At 46.1% G+C, this 16345-nt stretch overlaps 1 protein-coding gene across 3 annotated transcripts in view; it reads left to right on the top strand.

The window, feature by feature from the left end:
• Positions 1 to 8389, top strand: part of LOC143959413 (uncharacterized) — a 116739-nt gene extending 108350 nt beyond the window's left edge. For all 3 annotated transcript variants that reach the window (XM_077468049.1, XM_077468050.1, XM_077468051.1), the window contains one exon: positions 7038 to 8389. In XM_077468049.1, coding sequence (XP_077324175.1) covers positions 7038 to 7474 — 437 coding nt within the window. In that variant the 3' untranslated portion in view covers positions 7475 to 8389. The remainder of the gene's footprint in view (positions 1 to 7037) is intronic.
• Positions 8390 to 16345: the final 7956 nt, after the last annotated feature.

The following is a 16345-nucleotide window of genomic DNA, read 5'->3' as shown; positions in this document are numbered from 1 at the left end:
AAATCTTGGAACAATTCCATATGCAGAGATTGGTTGAGAAGAGAACTTCCATCTTCTTCTCACTCTATTTGGATTCCCAGATAGTAGCTAATGTTCTCAAGTTCTTTGACTTCAAAATTTTCTTCTTCCCCTTCTTGTTCAAAACAGGTTATAATGTCATCGGCATAAATAAGGATGTATAAGGATTTCTGGAGTAGAGACAGGTGTCTGCTTTACTTCCTGGGAATCCCTTTTTAGTAAGTACTTTGTTCACTTTCTCATTCCACATCCTTGTAGATCTCTTAAGACCGTAGATACTCTTAAGTTTATACACAAGGTGGTCTCCTTGTTCAAACCCTGGTGGTTGGTCCATGTAGAGATCTTCCTTAATGTATCCATACGTGAAAGTAGGGCTGAAACAACGAATCGATCGATTATGAAAGTAGCAATCGATTAATTTCATAATCGATTAATCACCCAGTAACAAAATGGGGTTAAAGTTAATGAGTCTGATGATATTTACCAGATTGACCCTTTAATAGTATATCTCTCCTCTAATAGCATATTCAGTATATATCTCTAATAGTATATACAGTATATCTCCTCTTATAATATATACAGTATATCTTTCCTCTAATAGTATATACACTATATATCCTCTAATAGTATATACAGTACATCTCTCCTCTAATAGTATATACAGTACATCTCTCCTCTAATAGTATATACAGTATCTCCCCTCTAATGGTATATATAGTACATCTCCCCTCTAATGGCATGTACAGTACATCTCCCCTCTAATGGTATGTACAGTACATCTCTCCTCTAAGGGTATTTACAGTATATCTCTTCTAATCGTATATACAGTATATTTCCCCTCTAATATATACAGTATATCTCTTCTATCTGTTATTCTCAGAGTGGATTAGATATTTTGCTCCAAAACCATTGTTGGTTATTTATATTTACGACTGCATATAGAGATATTTAAGAATAAATTGCCTTTTTTTAAAAACTTTACATATTAACTAAATTATACACCACACTTTGTTTTGATTAATAACCTTAAAAAAAAAAAAAAAAAAAAAAAAAATCGGTCAACTAATCGATTATGAAAATAATCGTTAGTTGCAGCCCTACATGAAAGCAGTTGTAACGTCTAGGTCAGCGATGGTGAACCTTGGCACCCCAGATGTTTTGGAACTACATTTCCCATGATGCTCAACTACACTGCAGAATGCATGAGCATCATGGGAAATGTAGTTCCAAAACATCTAGGGTGTCAAGGTTTGCCATCAGTGGTCTAAGCGTTTGAGGTGTATGCCCTTCCTCGCTGCAATGGTAATAATCGATCTGATGGTGGAGTGTCTTACGATGGAAGCGAATGTTTCATCGTAATATCTTCACCAAATTTCTGAGAGTAACCCTTGGCAACTCGTCTGGCTTTGTATTTGTGGATATTCCCTTCTGCGTCTGACTTTAGTTTGAAAGTTCACTTCCTATAGATTTTTGCAATAGCAGGGAGCTCTAGTTCAAGTTTTATTCTCTTAAAGTGACATTAATTCTTTTTGCTTACTTTCTTCATTCGTTTCCCATTTTGGCAGTTTTTCTGTCTCCCCAGGATGTTAAAATATGCTGTGTGTTTTGACAGTGTGTGACAGCTTACGGGGTGGTATCACTTTTGTAGTCCGAGTGGATCTTCTGACTTCAGGCAGTACAGGAGGATCTGGTGGGGAACTTGATTTAGGCGATGTAAGTTTGAACTCTTTTTCTGACTCCTGCAAAGTTTCGCTTTGGTTGACCTTTTTTCTTCTGGTTTGCTTGGCATATTCACTTTCAGGGATCAGTGGTTCTAGGCTCTCATCAAAATAAACACTATGGCTTCTAATCACTTTGCCAGTCTTTGGGTGTAGGATTCTGTAACCCTTAGTTTTCTCACTGTAGCCTACTAGAATGCCCTATATGGCTCTGTTCTCCAGCTTGGATCGTTTTTCACTTGGAATATGGGCATATGCTTTATAAATAGAATGTTTACATCCAAACACTCTGATGTGCCCTATGCTAGGCTTTGATCCATGCCACATTTCAAATGGAGTACTTTTAATGGCTTTTGAGGGTAGTCTGTTCTGTAGGTAGGTTGCAGCCATGACTGCTTCTTTCCAGGACTTGTGAGATAGGCTGGAATCTGACAACATGCAGCGTTCCATTTCTATAAGTGCAAATTTTTTGTTTTCCTTTCTGCTACAGTTTTGTTCAGGAGCGTATGGTGTCTCTTCAGGTATGAGGCCACTTCTTATGTATTCTCCCCCATTATCTGTGCGTATTATTCCTGGTTTGCGTTGGAATTTCTTGCTAGATATGGCAAACTCCTGAAGTTTCTCTGATGTTTCATTCTTGTGTTTCATCAGATAAGTAGTTGTGTATCTGGAATAATAGTTGATGAAAGTCCGTAGATATCCATTCTCGCCTGACGTGGGAGTTTTCATTGGACCGCAAACATCACTGTGTATGAGCTGCAGGGGGTGGGCAGTTTTTCTTTGAGAAGCCTGTGGAAGGGGCGCACGTGTGGCTTTTGCTTCAATACAGGACTTGCATTTCATGAGCACTTTGCAAGGCGCTATTGTCAAATCTTCTGATAAGCCTCTTTATATTGTCCTGTATAGCTTCTGAACTTCTGTGCCTCAGCCGCCTCTGCCATTAGTGAATACATTTGTTGTGTAGGTCATTAGAGTCTATATTGGCTTGCTGGTCTGTGGTGATGGAATCGCTTATTATTGTGAATTGTGCATTCATCACATTGGAACTTAACTGTGAGACCTTTTGTTTGCAAGACTTTTTACTGATAGAAGGCTGCCTTCTAGTTCTGGAATACACAGCATTTTCTTTACAAGGATATTGTACCTTCTGGTGTGATGCAGTTCAGGAAGCTCTGGCCTTTTACCTTTCAGAAGTGATTATTTTCCCGTTTGCTAGGAAAACTGTCTCTTGCACTGTAATCAATGTTTGTGAAGGTCTCATTGCTAGTTATGTGGCTTGTTGCACCAGTCGCTTGGCTTGTCGCTCTGTGTCACTTTAACCACTTCAGGCCCGGAAGGATTTACCCCCTTCCTGAGCAGAGCACTTTTTGCGATTCGGCAATGCGTTGCTTTGATTGACCATTGCACGGTCTCTCGACGTGGCTCCCAAACAAAATTGACGTCCTTTTTTTCCCACAGAGCTTTCTTTTGGTGGTATTTGATCACCTTTTTATTTTTTGCGCAATAAACAAAAAAAGCGATAATTTTGAAAAAACACACTTTTTTTACTTTTTGCTATAATAAATATCCACCAAAAATATATATAAAAATTTTTTTGGCCTCGGTTTAGGCCAATACGTAGTCTACATATTTTTGGTAAAAACATTGCAATAAGCGTTTGGTTTGTGCAAAAATTATAGCGTATACAAAATAGGGGATAGTTTTATGGCATTTTTACTAATAATTTTTTTTCCCACTAGTAATGGCATTTTTTTTATCGTGACTGAGACAATTATTGCGGACACATCGGACACATTTTTGGGACCATTGGCATTAATACAGGGATCAATGCTATAAAATTGCATTGACTACTGTTAAAATGTCACTGGCAGTGAAGGGATTAACCACTAGGGGGAGGGGAGGGGTTAAGTGTGTCCAGGGGGAGTGATTCTAACTGTCTGGGGGATGGACGAGCAGTTACACAACACTGATCGCTGCTCCCGATGATAGGGAGCAGATGATCAGTGTCCTGTCACTAGGCAGAACGGAGAGATGCTGTTTACATCGGCATCTCCCCGTTCTTCCGCTCCGTGACACGATTGTGGGCATCCCAGTGGCGATCGAGTCCGTGGGTCCTGCGGGCACGGTCACTGAGCTTGCGGCAGGCACGCACGGGTGCACGGCAGGAAATTCAAAGTAAGGTATGTTACTTTGACCTGCCATGACATTCTCCCAATATATATTTTTTGACAGCGGTCGGCAAGTGGGTTAAAGGTGCCACTCCATGATGTGTCTGCAATTTCCTTTGTTTTGCTTTGACTCATTCTTTTGTGAATAGCTCTAGCTTTTGCTGCTTTGCTTTCCAGATAGCACAGTCCCTTTTTATGTGACTGGTCTTCTTACTATGAAAACAGGCTGTGCTTTCTTTGTTGTGTTTTATGCCTTTTTTTTTACATATTAAGAGCTTTGTCATCACGGTGCATTTTCTCTCCTTTCGTATTCATAGATTAATTTCCCTTTGACATATTCCAGTGTCAGCTCCTGCTCGGTTTTTGTTTCTAAAGCATTAATAAGAGCAGTATATGTCTCTGGAAGGCTGCAGAGGATCAGGGCAACAATATGGTTATCTTTGATGTCCTCTCTGATGGCACGCAGTTGCTCTATGATCTCTAGGATTGCTTTCTACTATATAGTCACATTAGCAAGCATTACATGTTCTATCAATTTTAACCAACACGCAATATTCAGCATGCAATGAGATCAAAGCAGTCACAGGAAAGTCTGTAGGTAACAGAACTGTGTGAGCTTGAAAAAGAGCAGGGACACTTGAAACGTATGCGCTCTTACCTACAAGACTGTACGGTTACTGCTTTGATCTCGCCACATGATGATGAATATAATATATATACACACATTTTTTTTTTTGTTCATTTCAGATCACTTCTATCAGCAGTAGATCACTATAGCAATGATTTACTGCTGTAGGGAAAGGCTAGTAGACAACTGCAACAGTTCTGCCTGAGCCTCTGTACTGATAGGAAGTGCCACAACATCACCTGTGTAATGGAAGCATAGCATAGTGTTTATATCAACCTTTTATAGCATGCTCCTATCTATAGAAGCTTTAAAAGCCCAGGCGTTGATAATTTCCTGGGATTAGTACTTGACCCTGGCTGTTGCTGACAGCTTAAAGCGGAGGTCCACCCTAAAGTGGACCTTCCGCTTATTGGAACCCCCCCCCCTCCGGCGCCACAATTGGCACCTTTCAGGGGGGAGGGGGGTGCAGGTACCTGTACAGTACAGGTATCTGCACCCACTTCCTGCGTAGATTCTGCAGAAGGTACGCCCCTTTCCGCAGAATCCACACCCCTTTCCGAAGGTCCCCCGCTGCCTGCTGGGAAACTCATGGATCCCAGCGACAGCGGGGACCATCCTTATTGCGCAGCGCGACTCGCGCATGCACTGTAGGGAGCCGGGAAATGAAGCCGAAAGGCTCCACTTCCTGATTCCCATACCCAAGATGGCGGCGGCAGCACCCGAGAGACGATCGAGAGATCGGCTTCGGGTGCCGACATAGCGGGCACGCTGGGCGGGTAAGTGTCATTATTTTAAAAGTCAGCAGCTGCAGTATTAGTAGCTGCTGGCTTTTAAAAAAAAAAAAAAACGGCGGACTCTCGCTTTAAGGTTCTATCCCCGATAGGTGGTCTAAATTTCAGGTTCAGAAAATACACTACATAGAAAATGGAGATCCAAAAACATTTCAAACACTTCAGCAGCAGTTTGATAATTCTCAACCTCAAAAAGCAAGGATTCAAAGTCTATGGCAGGCTGAAATACACTTTGGCTAGCTGGGTCTGAGTACTTTCACTCATGTTTAGTGCCATATGTGTTCAGGGAAGTATGCCTATAACGCAGGTATTCTTTGTTATATGTATACTTTCTCGAACGGTTGGGGCCCTAAACACGGGTACCACTCTGTACAGCATTCAGCCCCATCCAGTCATAGCATAATTAGGTCTGCCATAGACAGGCTGCAGGCAGCAGGGCTGGACGCCACATCTGTGCCTCCAAGATGCACTATGCTGGTCCCATTTTGCTCATCTCCATTATTCATAGTAACTGTACTACAGCTTCTAGGAATGGCAGAGCTGGATAGAAAAGATGATCATAGTTGGGCAGCCTTGGTGAGAATCTGTGCCATACCTGAAGATTACAGCAGGGGGCAGGACAGGAGAATTTTTACTAATAGCAGAGGAATCAACACATGGGACACATCCGTTCAGCTTGTGCTGATTTTCTTTTTTTTATTTTGTCTGCTCTTAGGCTTTAAGTAATTTGACAAAAGACAGTTGGACAGGGCTAACATGATTCCCTGCACAAAAATGCTTTTCACCTCAACAGGGCTTAGGAGGTGAGTATATTTTTGACACATCAACGGATAATCTGTACTTTAGGGGTAAATGTGCATATATTGCATTTTTATTTTATTTTGACCTGACATAAACTTTGTGTTCCTTATGAACTCAAGACCTCTTGCTCTACAGTAGGCATCATTTGGTGTCCATGCTTAAAGTGGGAGTAAACCTGTTGACTTTTTTTTTTTTTTTTTTACACCTGCAAGGGAAAAGGCATTATGAAATACCTTAGAATGAGGCGCCAGCATCTCACTCGGTCCACGCCGAGGGAGTTGACATGTTCTCTCGGCGTGTCTTCTGGGTATCGCGGCTCTGGTGCTGTGAGTGGCCGGAGCCGCAATGTCGTCACTCCTGTGCATGCATGCAGGAGTTTTCTTCCCGGCAAGGTCTGGCGTCTGCCGGACTTTCAGTTGAGAATCCCCTGTGTACATGAGCCGCTGAAGTCAGCGGTTCATTGCGAGGGGAATATCTCCTAAACCATACAGGTTTAGGAGATATTCTTTTTACCTACAGGTAAGCCTTATAGGCTTACCTGTAGGTTAAAGTACACACTGTAACTATACAACCGCTTTAACCATCCCTGATTCTGTCCAACACTATGATCACGACCTTGCCCCATGTGATTGAACTCCAGCACAGTAAGTAACTGTTCAGGCATTGATTACTGCATTGTGGGAAGACCGCGGATTACTGATATTTTCAGCAAGTCTCCCATAATGACCTAAGTGGCAGCCAGGGTAGAGTGAGTATAGGTATCAGTGCCTTTTGTACAGCAAGGGGTGGGTTTTATTTTAGTGCAGCTGTTCTGTAGCACTCAGCTAAGTCTGTTGTAAAGAGATTGTTTTCATATGCCAGTTTGAATTCAACTTTGCTTATTCTGATATTCCTTTATTTTTTTTCAACACAGAAGATGCGACAACCTCCGAATCACATGGGACCAGTGCCGCAACCTGCACTCCACGTACTGAAATAATTCTTCCAACCATCTCCAAACCTTCTAAGCCTACCGCTTCTCTACCTCCACCGTGTAATAGTGCCAAGCGGAGCTACCAGGTCCGTTGGCGCACCGAATTCATGATGGATTATGACTGTCGTCGGCAGGGCCTTATCTGCATGGTATGTGGTGGTACACTGGCCACCCTGAAAGTCAGCACAATTAAGCGCCACATTGTCCAGGTGCACCCTTACTCTGTAGACTTCACGCCTGAAGAGCGTCAAAGGATTTTGGAGGCCTACAGCGAAATGGCCCTACATTACATCCATTCAGAAGAGTGTTTTAAAGCCCAACCCCAGGAGGAAGCAAAAGGCCGTAAAAGAAAAGCAACTGCAGTAGAGGATGCATGAGGTCACTTTAAATTATACTTAAACATAGGGTGAACTGTCTAGACCCTGTGGCCTAACCTAATGTATTTTTACATCTGTGGTACATTGCCCATTCAAATGGTCTTTGTTCATCCTATTCATTCCCATGTTCAAACTGGCAGAGGTTCGAATTCCCTCCTCTTCTTCAGAAACGTTTACTGAGACTGCTTTTTGCCCTTGCTAAAAGACTAACAGCACATTGCTTAATCAGTTGTGTCTCAGCCATTACTACATCTACCTACAAAACAGTTTTTGTCTTCTGGAGAAAACAAAGGAGCAATTTGTCTTCTGGAGAAAACAAAGGAGCAATTGCAATCATTTTATAACCCTTAATTTAAACCATAAGGCTTAAATATTATAATTGTTTATTACAACTATTGTGGTCCTTTGGTAACTTATTTCAGGTTTTCTGTTAAACAGAAACAAGTGATTTTATTGGCTAAAGAAAAACTATGATGGAAATTACATTGCAGGAAAAAAGTTTAATTTTCATGTATTTTCCTCACTCATACTACTTTATTTTTTTTTTTTTACTAGACCAGGGAATGTCACCCCTGTGGAAGTTTTAAGCATCACAGTTGATGCCTGGTGCTTAGATGTAACTATCCTTTATAAAGCAGAAAATAGAGCTATTGTATATGGCACCTGAATTTCACAAGGTAGGGAAAGGAATTTGTAGTAAATCTGTTTTCTTTGCTCATATGCCTAAACAAGCTTTCCACAGTAAACTTGCATTTCATGGACTGGATTTCATACCAAAAATTTGGTAACATACTTGGGGACCTTTTTAGTTTGCTTTTCTGATTATATTATTTGGTTGAGACAAATGAATGGTACCCAATAAAAGAAATGAAGCAAGGTATTGTATTCTGTAAATAAATCTTGGATTCTTGTAAAGATTGTCTCTATAACCGCTCATAATATTTGTGTACTGTGGGACAAAACTGCAGTGTGCCCAGGAGTCATACAGTCCATTGTTTATTCCTAAAACAAAAAGAAAATCGGTGAATGAAATACTGAAAGCTTAAATGAACTGGGTTATTGCAAGGTAGTTTGGCAGTCTTGTGGAACACCAGAGGACCCAAAAACCAGGGCTAATGGAAGCAAACAGCTTCCATGTTCTCTGGCTGTACATTTCCTCCTCCACCTTGCTCTTTAATTTTGGCTCATTAATATGAGAAGGGGGCTCCATAAACCAGTATTAAGTTGTAAGGGGTAGCAGTAAACCACCTGCAAGCATGAAATCTGATTACACTGAGGTTAGGCTTTACCTTGTTAAAACAATTTGGCTAATTGTTCATGAATGTTATGTGAACAGGATCTATCAAAAGATATAGAAAAATGTCTTGTTTCATTGAACAACTAGTTAGCATCCAACTGAATCTTCTGGTCAAGACTTGGATAACAATATTAGTCAAATCATATTTTATGGGTACATGAATGCTTTTGTTTTATTTAACCATGTCCCTTTAAGTCCTCCATCCCACTGTTAATGCAATTTGGCCACAGCCACTGTTCACCGTAGCACACCTCATTACTACTCTCTATGGGTAACCCAAAAGGTGTCCCAGGTATTATACAATCCTCCTGTAGCGTGTACTACAAAAAAATTGCCGTGCACCGCAAAAGTGTTCGGGTTTGGCTTGAAGAAAAGGTGGCAACCCTATCTACAATAGAGATGCTGTAGCGTCGCCCACCCCCGCTGCCAGTGTCTATGGAAGGTGGGCGGTACCGCAGTTCAAACTGAAAGGTGTGGCAACGGCGGTGTCTGGAGGATCTGTCAGGGGTCAGTCTCAGTCTGGAGGATGTCAGAGGGGGCCAGTCTGGAGGATGTCAGAGGGGGCCAGTCTGGAGGATGTCAGAGGGGGCCAGTCTGGAGGATGTCAGAGGGGGCCAGTCTCAGTCTGGAGGATCTGTCGGGGGCCAGTCTCAGTCTGGAGGATGTCAGAGGGGGCCAGTCTCAGCCTGGAGGGTGTCAGAGGGGGCCAGTCTCAGCCTGGAGGGTGTCAGAGGGGGCCAATCTCAGCCTGGAGGGTGTCAGAGGGGGCCAGTCTCAGCCTGGAGGATGTCAGAGGGGGCCAGTCTCAGCCTGGAGGGTGTCAGAGGGGGCCAGTCTCAGCCTGGAGGGTGTCAGAGGGGGCCAGTCTCAGCCTGGAGGGTGTCAGAGGGGGCCAGTCTCAGCCTGGAGGGTGTCAGAGGGGGCCAGTCTGGATGTCAGAGGGGCACCAGATGTTGAGGACTGATGGGGACACCAGATGTAAGGAGGGGCTTCGCTGATGGAGACACAGATGTGAGGAAGGCTGCTCTGATGGGTCACCTGATGGCATCTGGTGGCAGGCAATGTGGCTAGTGACGCGCTCATGGCTCCCACTGATTCTGCATTATGGTGAGTTGAATGATTTCATTTTATATTACAATGTAATAATAGAAATAATGCGCTATAATCATCCTGACACCATAACAATCATGGTGCCGGGATGATTATAGCACTAACACCAGGTATTTGGAGTATCTTTATCTGCTGATTGTCAAACTCTGGAAAACGCATATTACTATTGTGGTGTAGGATCGGGGGCTGCTGTCTCTCCATCCCTCCCCCCCTTTCCCTCTCCATCCCTCCCCCCCTTTCCCTCTCCATCCCTCCCCCCCTTTCCCTCTCCATCCCTCCCCCCCTTTCCCTCTCCATCCCTCTCCCCTTTCCCTCTCCATCCCGACCCGCATTCATCTCAGACTATAACCACACCCCTTCAAGCCACGCCCACTATTTTTACGTAAACCACACCTATATTTTTGCTGTGCACTGCATTTCCACCTTTTCCTATGCCAAGCCCATATCCGCATTCCCGCCCCCTAATTATAATACAACTTTGCCTACTGCCAAAAAAGTGTCACGATTTCTTTTTTTTACAATGTTGCCAACTATGCACGGGGCACATAGATAACAACTGTGTGACTGGCGTTCTTCCAGTGTAGAAAATGCCAATCATCGTACTGTGTGTGAACAGGCATAGAGCTTCTTCACACCGTGTCCGTTTACTGCAGGGATGTCTTTAATATTGATTGGACCCTGAGTAAAAAATTTCTTGGGCCCCTCCCACCCCCATGCAATTTCACTCTCCACCTGCTCTGAGACATACAATAAATAGCAGCTAGACTTAAAGTCAGTTTACCGTATCAGATCAGGCAGCAATTGCGATTGTTGCCAGTGGTTACAGCATATCATTACTGCTTAATGACTGGTTGCTAGAGCACACATTACGGGTCACTGATTAGTTGCTAGAGCTTACAGCAAATGATTTCTGCTCGTTAATTGGTTGCTAGAGATTATTGTACAGTAATACTGCTCACTGGATGGTTGCTAGAGGTTACAGCACATCATCTCCTCACTGCAGGGGGCCATGATATACATATGACTGATACCTTTTATTTACATATCAATGCCGCTAGCCACAGCTATTTACTTAGTAATGCCACCACTTTTACATGTAAACACAGGGTCTGCAGGTGAGTCATCTGTACACAACAATAGGGCAAAGCTGGGCAGCATTAGTACCAGCACTTCACACTGAGATATCGGGACACAGCACAGGACTAAAACTTCAGGGGAAGTTTTAAACTGAGAAAGGGAATTTAAACTGAGATATTTGGCAAGTATGGGGCAGCTGCTTTGGGCCCCACAGCAATGACAGGACCCAGGGCATCTGCCCCTTTTGCCCTGCCTTAAAGTGGTTCTGCACCTTTAAAAAAAATATTAAAAGCCAGCAGCCATGGATGGCCGCAGCAGGGGGCAAGAGGGGTCAAGTGCCCCCCCCCCGGAATTCCCAAGGTGTTGCCGCTGCCATGCTGCATTTTTTTTTCTGAGTCCGCTGGCGGCTGCATCCTCCGCGCTCTCCTCTGGATCACAGCGCTGGATGGCTGTGTTCAGTGGCCATTCTGTAACACAGTCCCGCCCCTCCCAGACCAGCTCGTGTGATAGTAGAGAGAATCACGTTCCGCCTATCACATGAGCCGGTCTGGGGGGGCGGGACTGTGTTACAGGGCGGCCGCCGAACACAGCCATCCAGCGCCGAGATCCAGAGGAGTAGATGCCCATCCATGCCACAGTGCCTGGATAGGAGGATCGGGGGGGGCCCCAGTGCTCTCCTCCACCACCACACTCTCCTGCCCCCCCCCCAGTGCTCTCCTCTACCACCGCACTCTCCTGCCCCCCCCTGCTCTCCTCCACCACCACACTCTCCTTCGCCCCCCGTGCCCTCCTCCACCACCACACTCTCCTGCCCCCCCAGTGCTCTCCTCCACCACCACACTCTCCTGCTCCCCCCAGTGCTCTCCTCCACCACGCACTCTCCTGCTCCCCCCCAGTGCTCTCCTCCACCACCACACTCTCCTGTCCCCCGAGTGATCTCCTCCACCTCCGCACTCTCCTGCCCCCCCAGTGCTCTCCTCCACCACACTTTCCTGCCCCCCCAGTGGTCTCCACCACCACCACACTCTCCTGCCCCCCCCCCGTGCTCTCTTCCACCACCACACTCTCCTGCCCCCCTCCAGTGCTCCTATTCACCACCACACTCTCCTGCCACCCCCTCCAGTGCTCTCCTCCACCACCACACTCTCCTGCCCCCTCCCCCACAGTGCTCTCCTCCACCACCACACTCTCCTGCCCCCCCCCCCCCCCAGTGCTCTCCTCCACCACCACACTCTCCTGCCCCCCCCAGTGCTCTCCTCCACCACCACACTCTCCTGCCCCCCCAGTGCTCTCCTTCACTGCCACACTCTCCTGCCCCCCCAGTGGTCTCCTCCACCACCACACTCTCCTGCCCCCCCCCCACAGTGCTCTCCTCCACCACCACACTCTCCTGCCCCCCCACAGTTCTCACCTGTCCACCCCCCAGTGGTCTCCTCCACCACACTCTCCTGCCCCCCCAGTGGTCCACCACCACACTCTCCTGCCCCCCTCCCCCCCACAGTGCTCTCCTCCACCACCACACTCTTCTGCCCCCCCCACAGTGCTCTCCTCCACACTCTCCTCCCCCCCCCAGTTTTCTCCTCCCCTGTTCATGCTGCTCTCCAGCTCTCCCCATCTTTCTCTAGCCACCATCCCAGTGCTCTCCCCCCAGTGCTCTCTCCCCTGTTCCCCCCCAGTGCTCTCCCCCCCATTCCCCCCAGTGCTATCCACTCCGTCCAGTGATCCCCCACAGTGCTCTCCACTCCCGCCAGTCTTCTCCCCTCCGTGCTCCCCCCCGTTCTCCTCCCCAGTGCTCTCCCCCTGTTCTTTCGCCCCAGTGCTCTCCACTCCCTCCAGTGCTCTCCCCCCCCAGTGCTCTCCCCCCGTTCTTTCTCCCCCCAGTGCTCTCCTCTCTCCCCCTGTCCTTTCCCCCCCAGTACTCTCCTCTCTCCCCCTATCCTTTCCCCCCCAGTACTCTTCAGCTCTCCCCATCACTCTCCAGCCCCCACCCCAGTGCTCTCCAGCCCCCCCCAGTGCTCTCTACCCTCCGTGCGCTCCACCCCTGTTCTTTTTGGCTCCCCCCAGCACTCTCCACTCCCACCCCTGTACTCTCCGCTCCCCCTGCATTTTGCCCCCACCCATGTGCTCTCCTGCCCTCATAGTGCTCTCCAGCCCCCCATGCTTTCCACCCCTGTTCTTTCTGGCCCCCACTGGTGCTCTCAAGCCCCCCCCATTGCTCTCCACTCTCCCCTGCTCTTTGTACCCCCCAGTACTCTCCAGCCTACCGTGCTCTCTACCCCTGTTCTTGTTGCCCCCCCGTGCTCTCAAGTTCCCCCCCCAGCACTCTCCGCTCCCCACCCCTGTGATCTCCACTCCCCCTCGCTCTTTGCCCCCACCCATATGTTCTCCAACCCTGCCAGTACTCTTTGCTCCCCCTTCTCTCCAACTCCCACTCAGTGCTCTCCACTTCCCCAGGACCAGAGGGCAGGCTAACTGGGGCCGGAAAATGAGGACGGCTGAAGGTGCAGGTGGCCAGGGACCACTCCATCTCGACAGCAGACAAAACCTCTGGAAGGAGCACCGTCCCCATCCAAAACGAGAACAGATCCTGCCTGCCGCTGGCCGTCATGGGTATCCTGCTAGCATGCAAGGTACTGTACCGAGCATCAACAACACACCTTCATACAGACAGAGACTGCAGACTGGGACATGGGGCACAGGAGGGGCTGCATTTGGTGGGCACAGTGAGGCTGCATTTGGTGGGCACAGTGAGGCTGCATTTGGTGGGCACAGTGAGGCTGCATTTGGTGGGCACAGGTGAGGCTGCATTTGGTGGGCACAGGTGAGGCTGAATTTGATGGGCACAGGTGAGGCTGAATTTGATGGGCACTGGTGAGGCTGCATTTAGCTCTTGCATCAAGTCTGCAGTCTGTCCATCTCCTGTAGCATGTCTGCAGTCTCTGAGGGAGTCTGGAGAGGAGTCAAGAGTGGGAGCACCGCCGGGATGGGGGTCATGGGAGAAGTCAGACTTGTGTGGACTGTGGACAGGAGACTATAGGATAAAACCTCCAAGCTGCAGCTGACTGAGGCCTGCACAGTGCACCTGAGAGGAGGTCAGTGAAAGCACCGCCAGGCCAGTTGGGGGTCACTGATGTAAGGGGGGAGTGAATACGATAATGTAAGGGGCACTGATATAAAGGGTTTCCTCCTTATATTAGTAACCCACCCCCCTTACCTTAGAGTATTCTTTCTGCAGAAGGTGGTCCCCCCCACGTTCTGAGTTTCTGGGGTCCACCTTGATGATTGATCACTTACCACTATTAACTGGAATTTGAATATATATATATATATCTCCCTATGTAATTTCATATCTATATCTAATATTCTCTTCATCAAATGTGCTTTAAAATGTATGGTTTTCCCTATATTGAACAAGAAAATAATGACGTTATGCTGTTGGGCTGGTATAATGCTGTGAGGCTTTGTAATTGTAAATATTGACAAGGAAAAGGGGGAGTAAGGGAGAAAAATAAAAAAATAAAAGAACCTTCACATAAAAGACCTCAAAAGAAAAAATGTGGGTTCAGTTGGACTTTTTAGGCATAAAGAAAGTTGTAAACACAACCAGTATATTCAAAAGGAATTATTTCTATTTATTTTTAAAACAAAAAATAAAAACAGAAAATAAAGAGTTCAATTTCCTTTTTACACACAAAAAATAAATGTTTCCTCCTTTATAACTACACATTTAAGACCTAATTGACATCCTATCAAAAGTAGTAAAATCCATTTCAAATTTCCAAAAAGGAAAAAACAAAATGTATATCTATATAAATATAGGATCAAGGATATCAACCATACAGTCAGCAATTACATATATTTTTGGTGCTCTACATGTTTTGCGTCTGTGATGACGCTTCTTCAGGAGCTGATAACAGTGTTATTCCTTCATAGAGTGTGTCCCATATAGAGAGACCACCATTTCCGAAGGAGACTGGGGAAGTTGGTACGATTGATTACACAAACATTTCTCCACAAAGGAAAAAAAAAGGGAAGAAGAGAAAGGGAAGGGAAAAAAAAAGGGGAAGTAATTGTTGAGCAGAAAAATATAAATATAGATTTTGAGCTTAGTGGAATCACTTTAAAGGTGTATTGGGCTCATAAGGTTTCAAGTCTTCAGTGTTTAATAAGTATTCTTGAGACGTAAGTAAATAGAAGTAGGATCGATGATGGATACTGTTTAGTATCCCCTGAGCTCAAGGTGCAACGAAAACGGACCAAGTTCCCACTGGGTAAAGAAGGAAGGTAAAAGGGGGAATCAAAAAGGCAGACTATTCAGCCCATTCACCCCTATCATATTGTTTGTATCTATCACCCTGTGATAGATACACATTTGTTCTATTTTAAATATCAATGCTGTGAGGCTGGTATGACATTTTATCCAGGGCTGGTTTTTGAAAGCATGGGCGTCCGCAAGGTTACTCAGGTGGCTGGGTACCATGCCCATATAGCCTAGAGAATGTACATCTTTTTACATTGCAATACATCTGTTGTTGCCATATTTTTATCTTGATGAAAACAGCCTATACAGTGACAGTATGAGATCAAAATATGGCCACAACAGATGTATTGCAATGTAAAAAGATGTATATTCTCTAGGCTATATGGGCATGGAACACAGCCGACCAGAGTAACTTCCAATACAAAGTGAAGATGAATTATCTGTTATATAACACATATGTATTACCAGTGGAAAGATTTTCATGAGATTGTCGAAAAGGGGTGGAGCATGAGTGGCCTTGAAATGATGCCCCCTCTTGGAAAAAGTTCTGCGGACACCCATGCCAGCAGCTACAAATATTGCAGCTGCTGACTTTTAATAAATTGACACTTACCTGTCCCAGGGTCCAGCGATGTCGGCGGCAGATGACGAGCAATCGCTCGTCTCTCTGCTGCCCCCGCCGCCATCCTATGTCAGGAAATTGGGAAGTGAAGCATTGCGGCTTCACTGCCCGGTTCCCTACTGCGCATGCGCGAGTCGCGCTGCGCATCTCTGCTGGTCCCCGCTGTTTCCTGGGAACTGTGTGTTTCCCAGAACACAACGGGGGGGGGGGGGGGGTGTATCTGCGGCAGTCTGTCCCGGAAGTGGGTGCAGATATCTGGATTATCCAGGTAGCTGCACCCCCCTCACCCCTGAAAGGTGCCGATTGTGGCACCGGAGGGGGGGGGGGAGGGATCATATGAGCGGAACTTCCACTTCAGGGTGGAGGACCGCTTTAAAGATAGCCCTGGTTTACTGCGCAACAATACACATGCATGATGTGAACATAGAATACAATAGTTTCCTATGGGTCCTGCTGTATTATACATGTGTGGAGGTGTGCAGCAAAATGCAGATCAATGGACAT

Source organism: Lithobates pipiens, unplaced genomic scaffold, assembly GCF_037356315.1.
Source record: "Lithobates pipiens isolate NorthernLeopardFrog02 unplaced genomic scaffold, aLitPip1_a1.2 Scaffold_74, whole genome shotgun sequence".
NCBI classification, from domain to species: Eukaryota; Metazoa; Chordata; class Amphibia; order Anura; family Ranidae; genus Lithobates; species Lithobates pipiens.
This window is presented reverse-complemented; position numbering and strand designations above follow the sequence as displayed.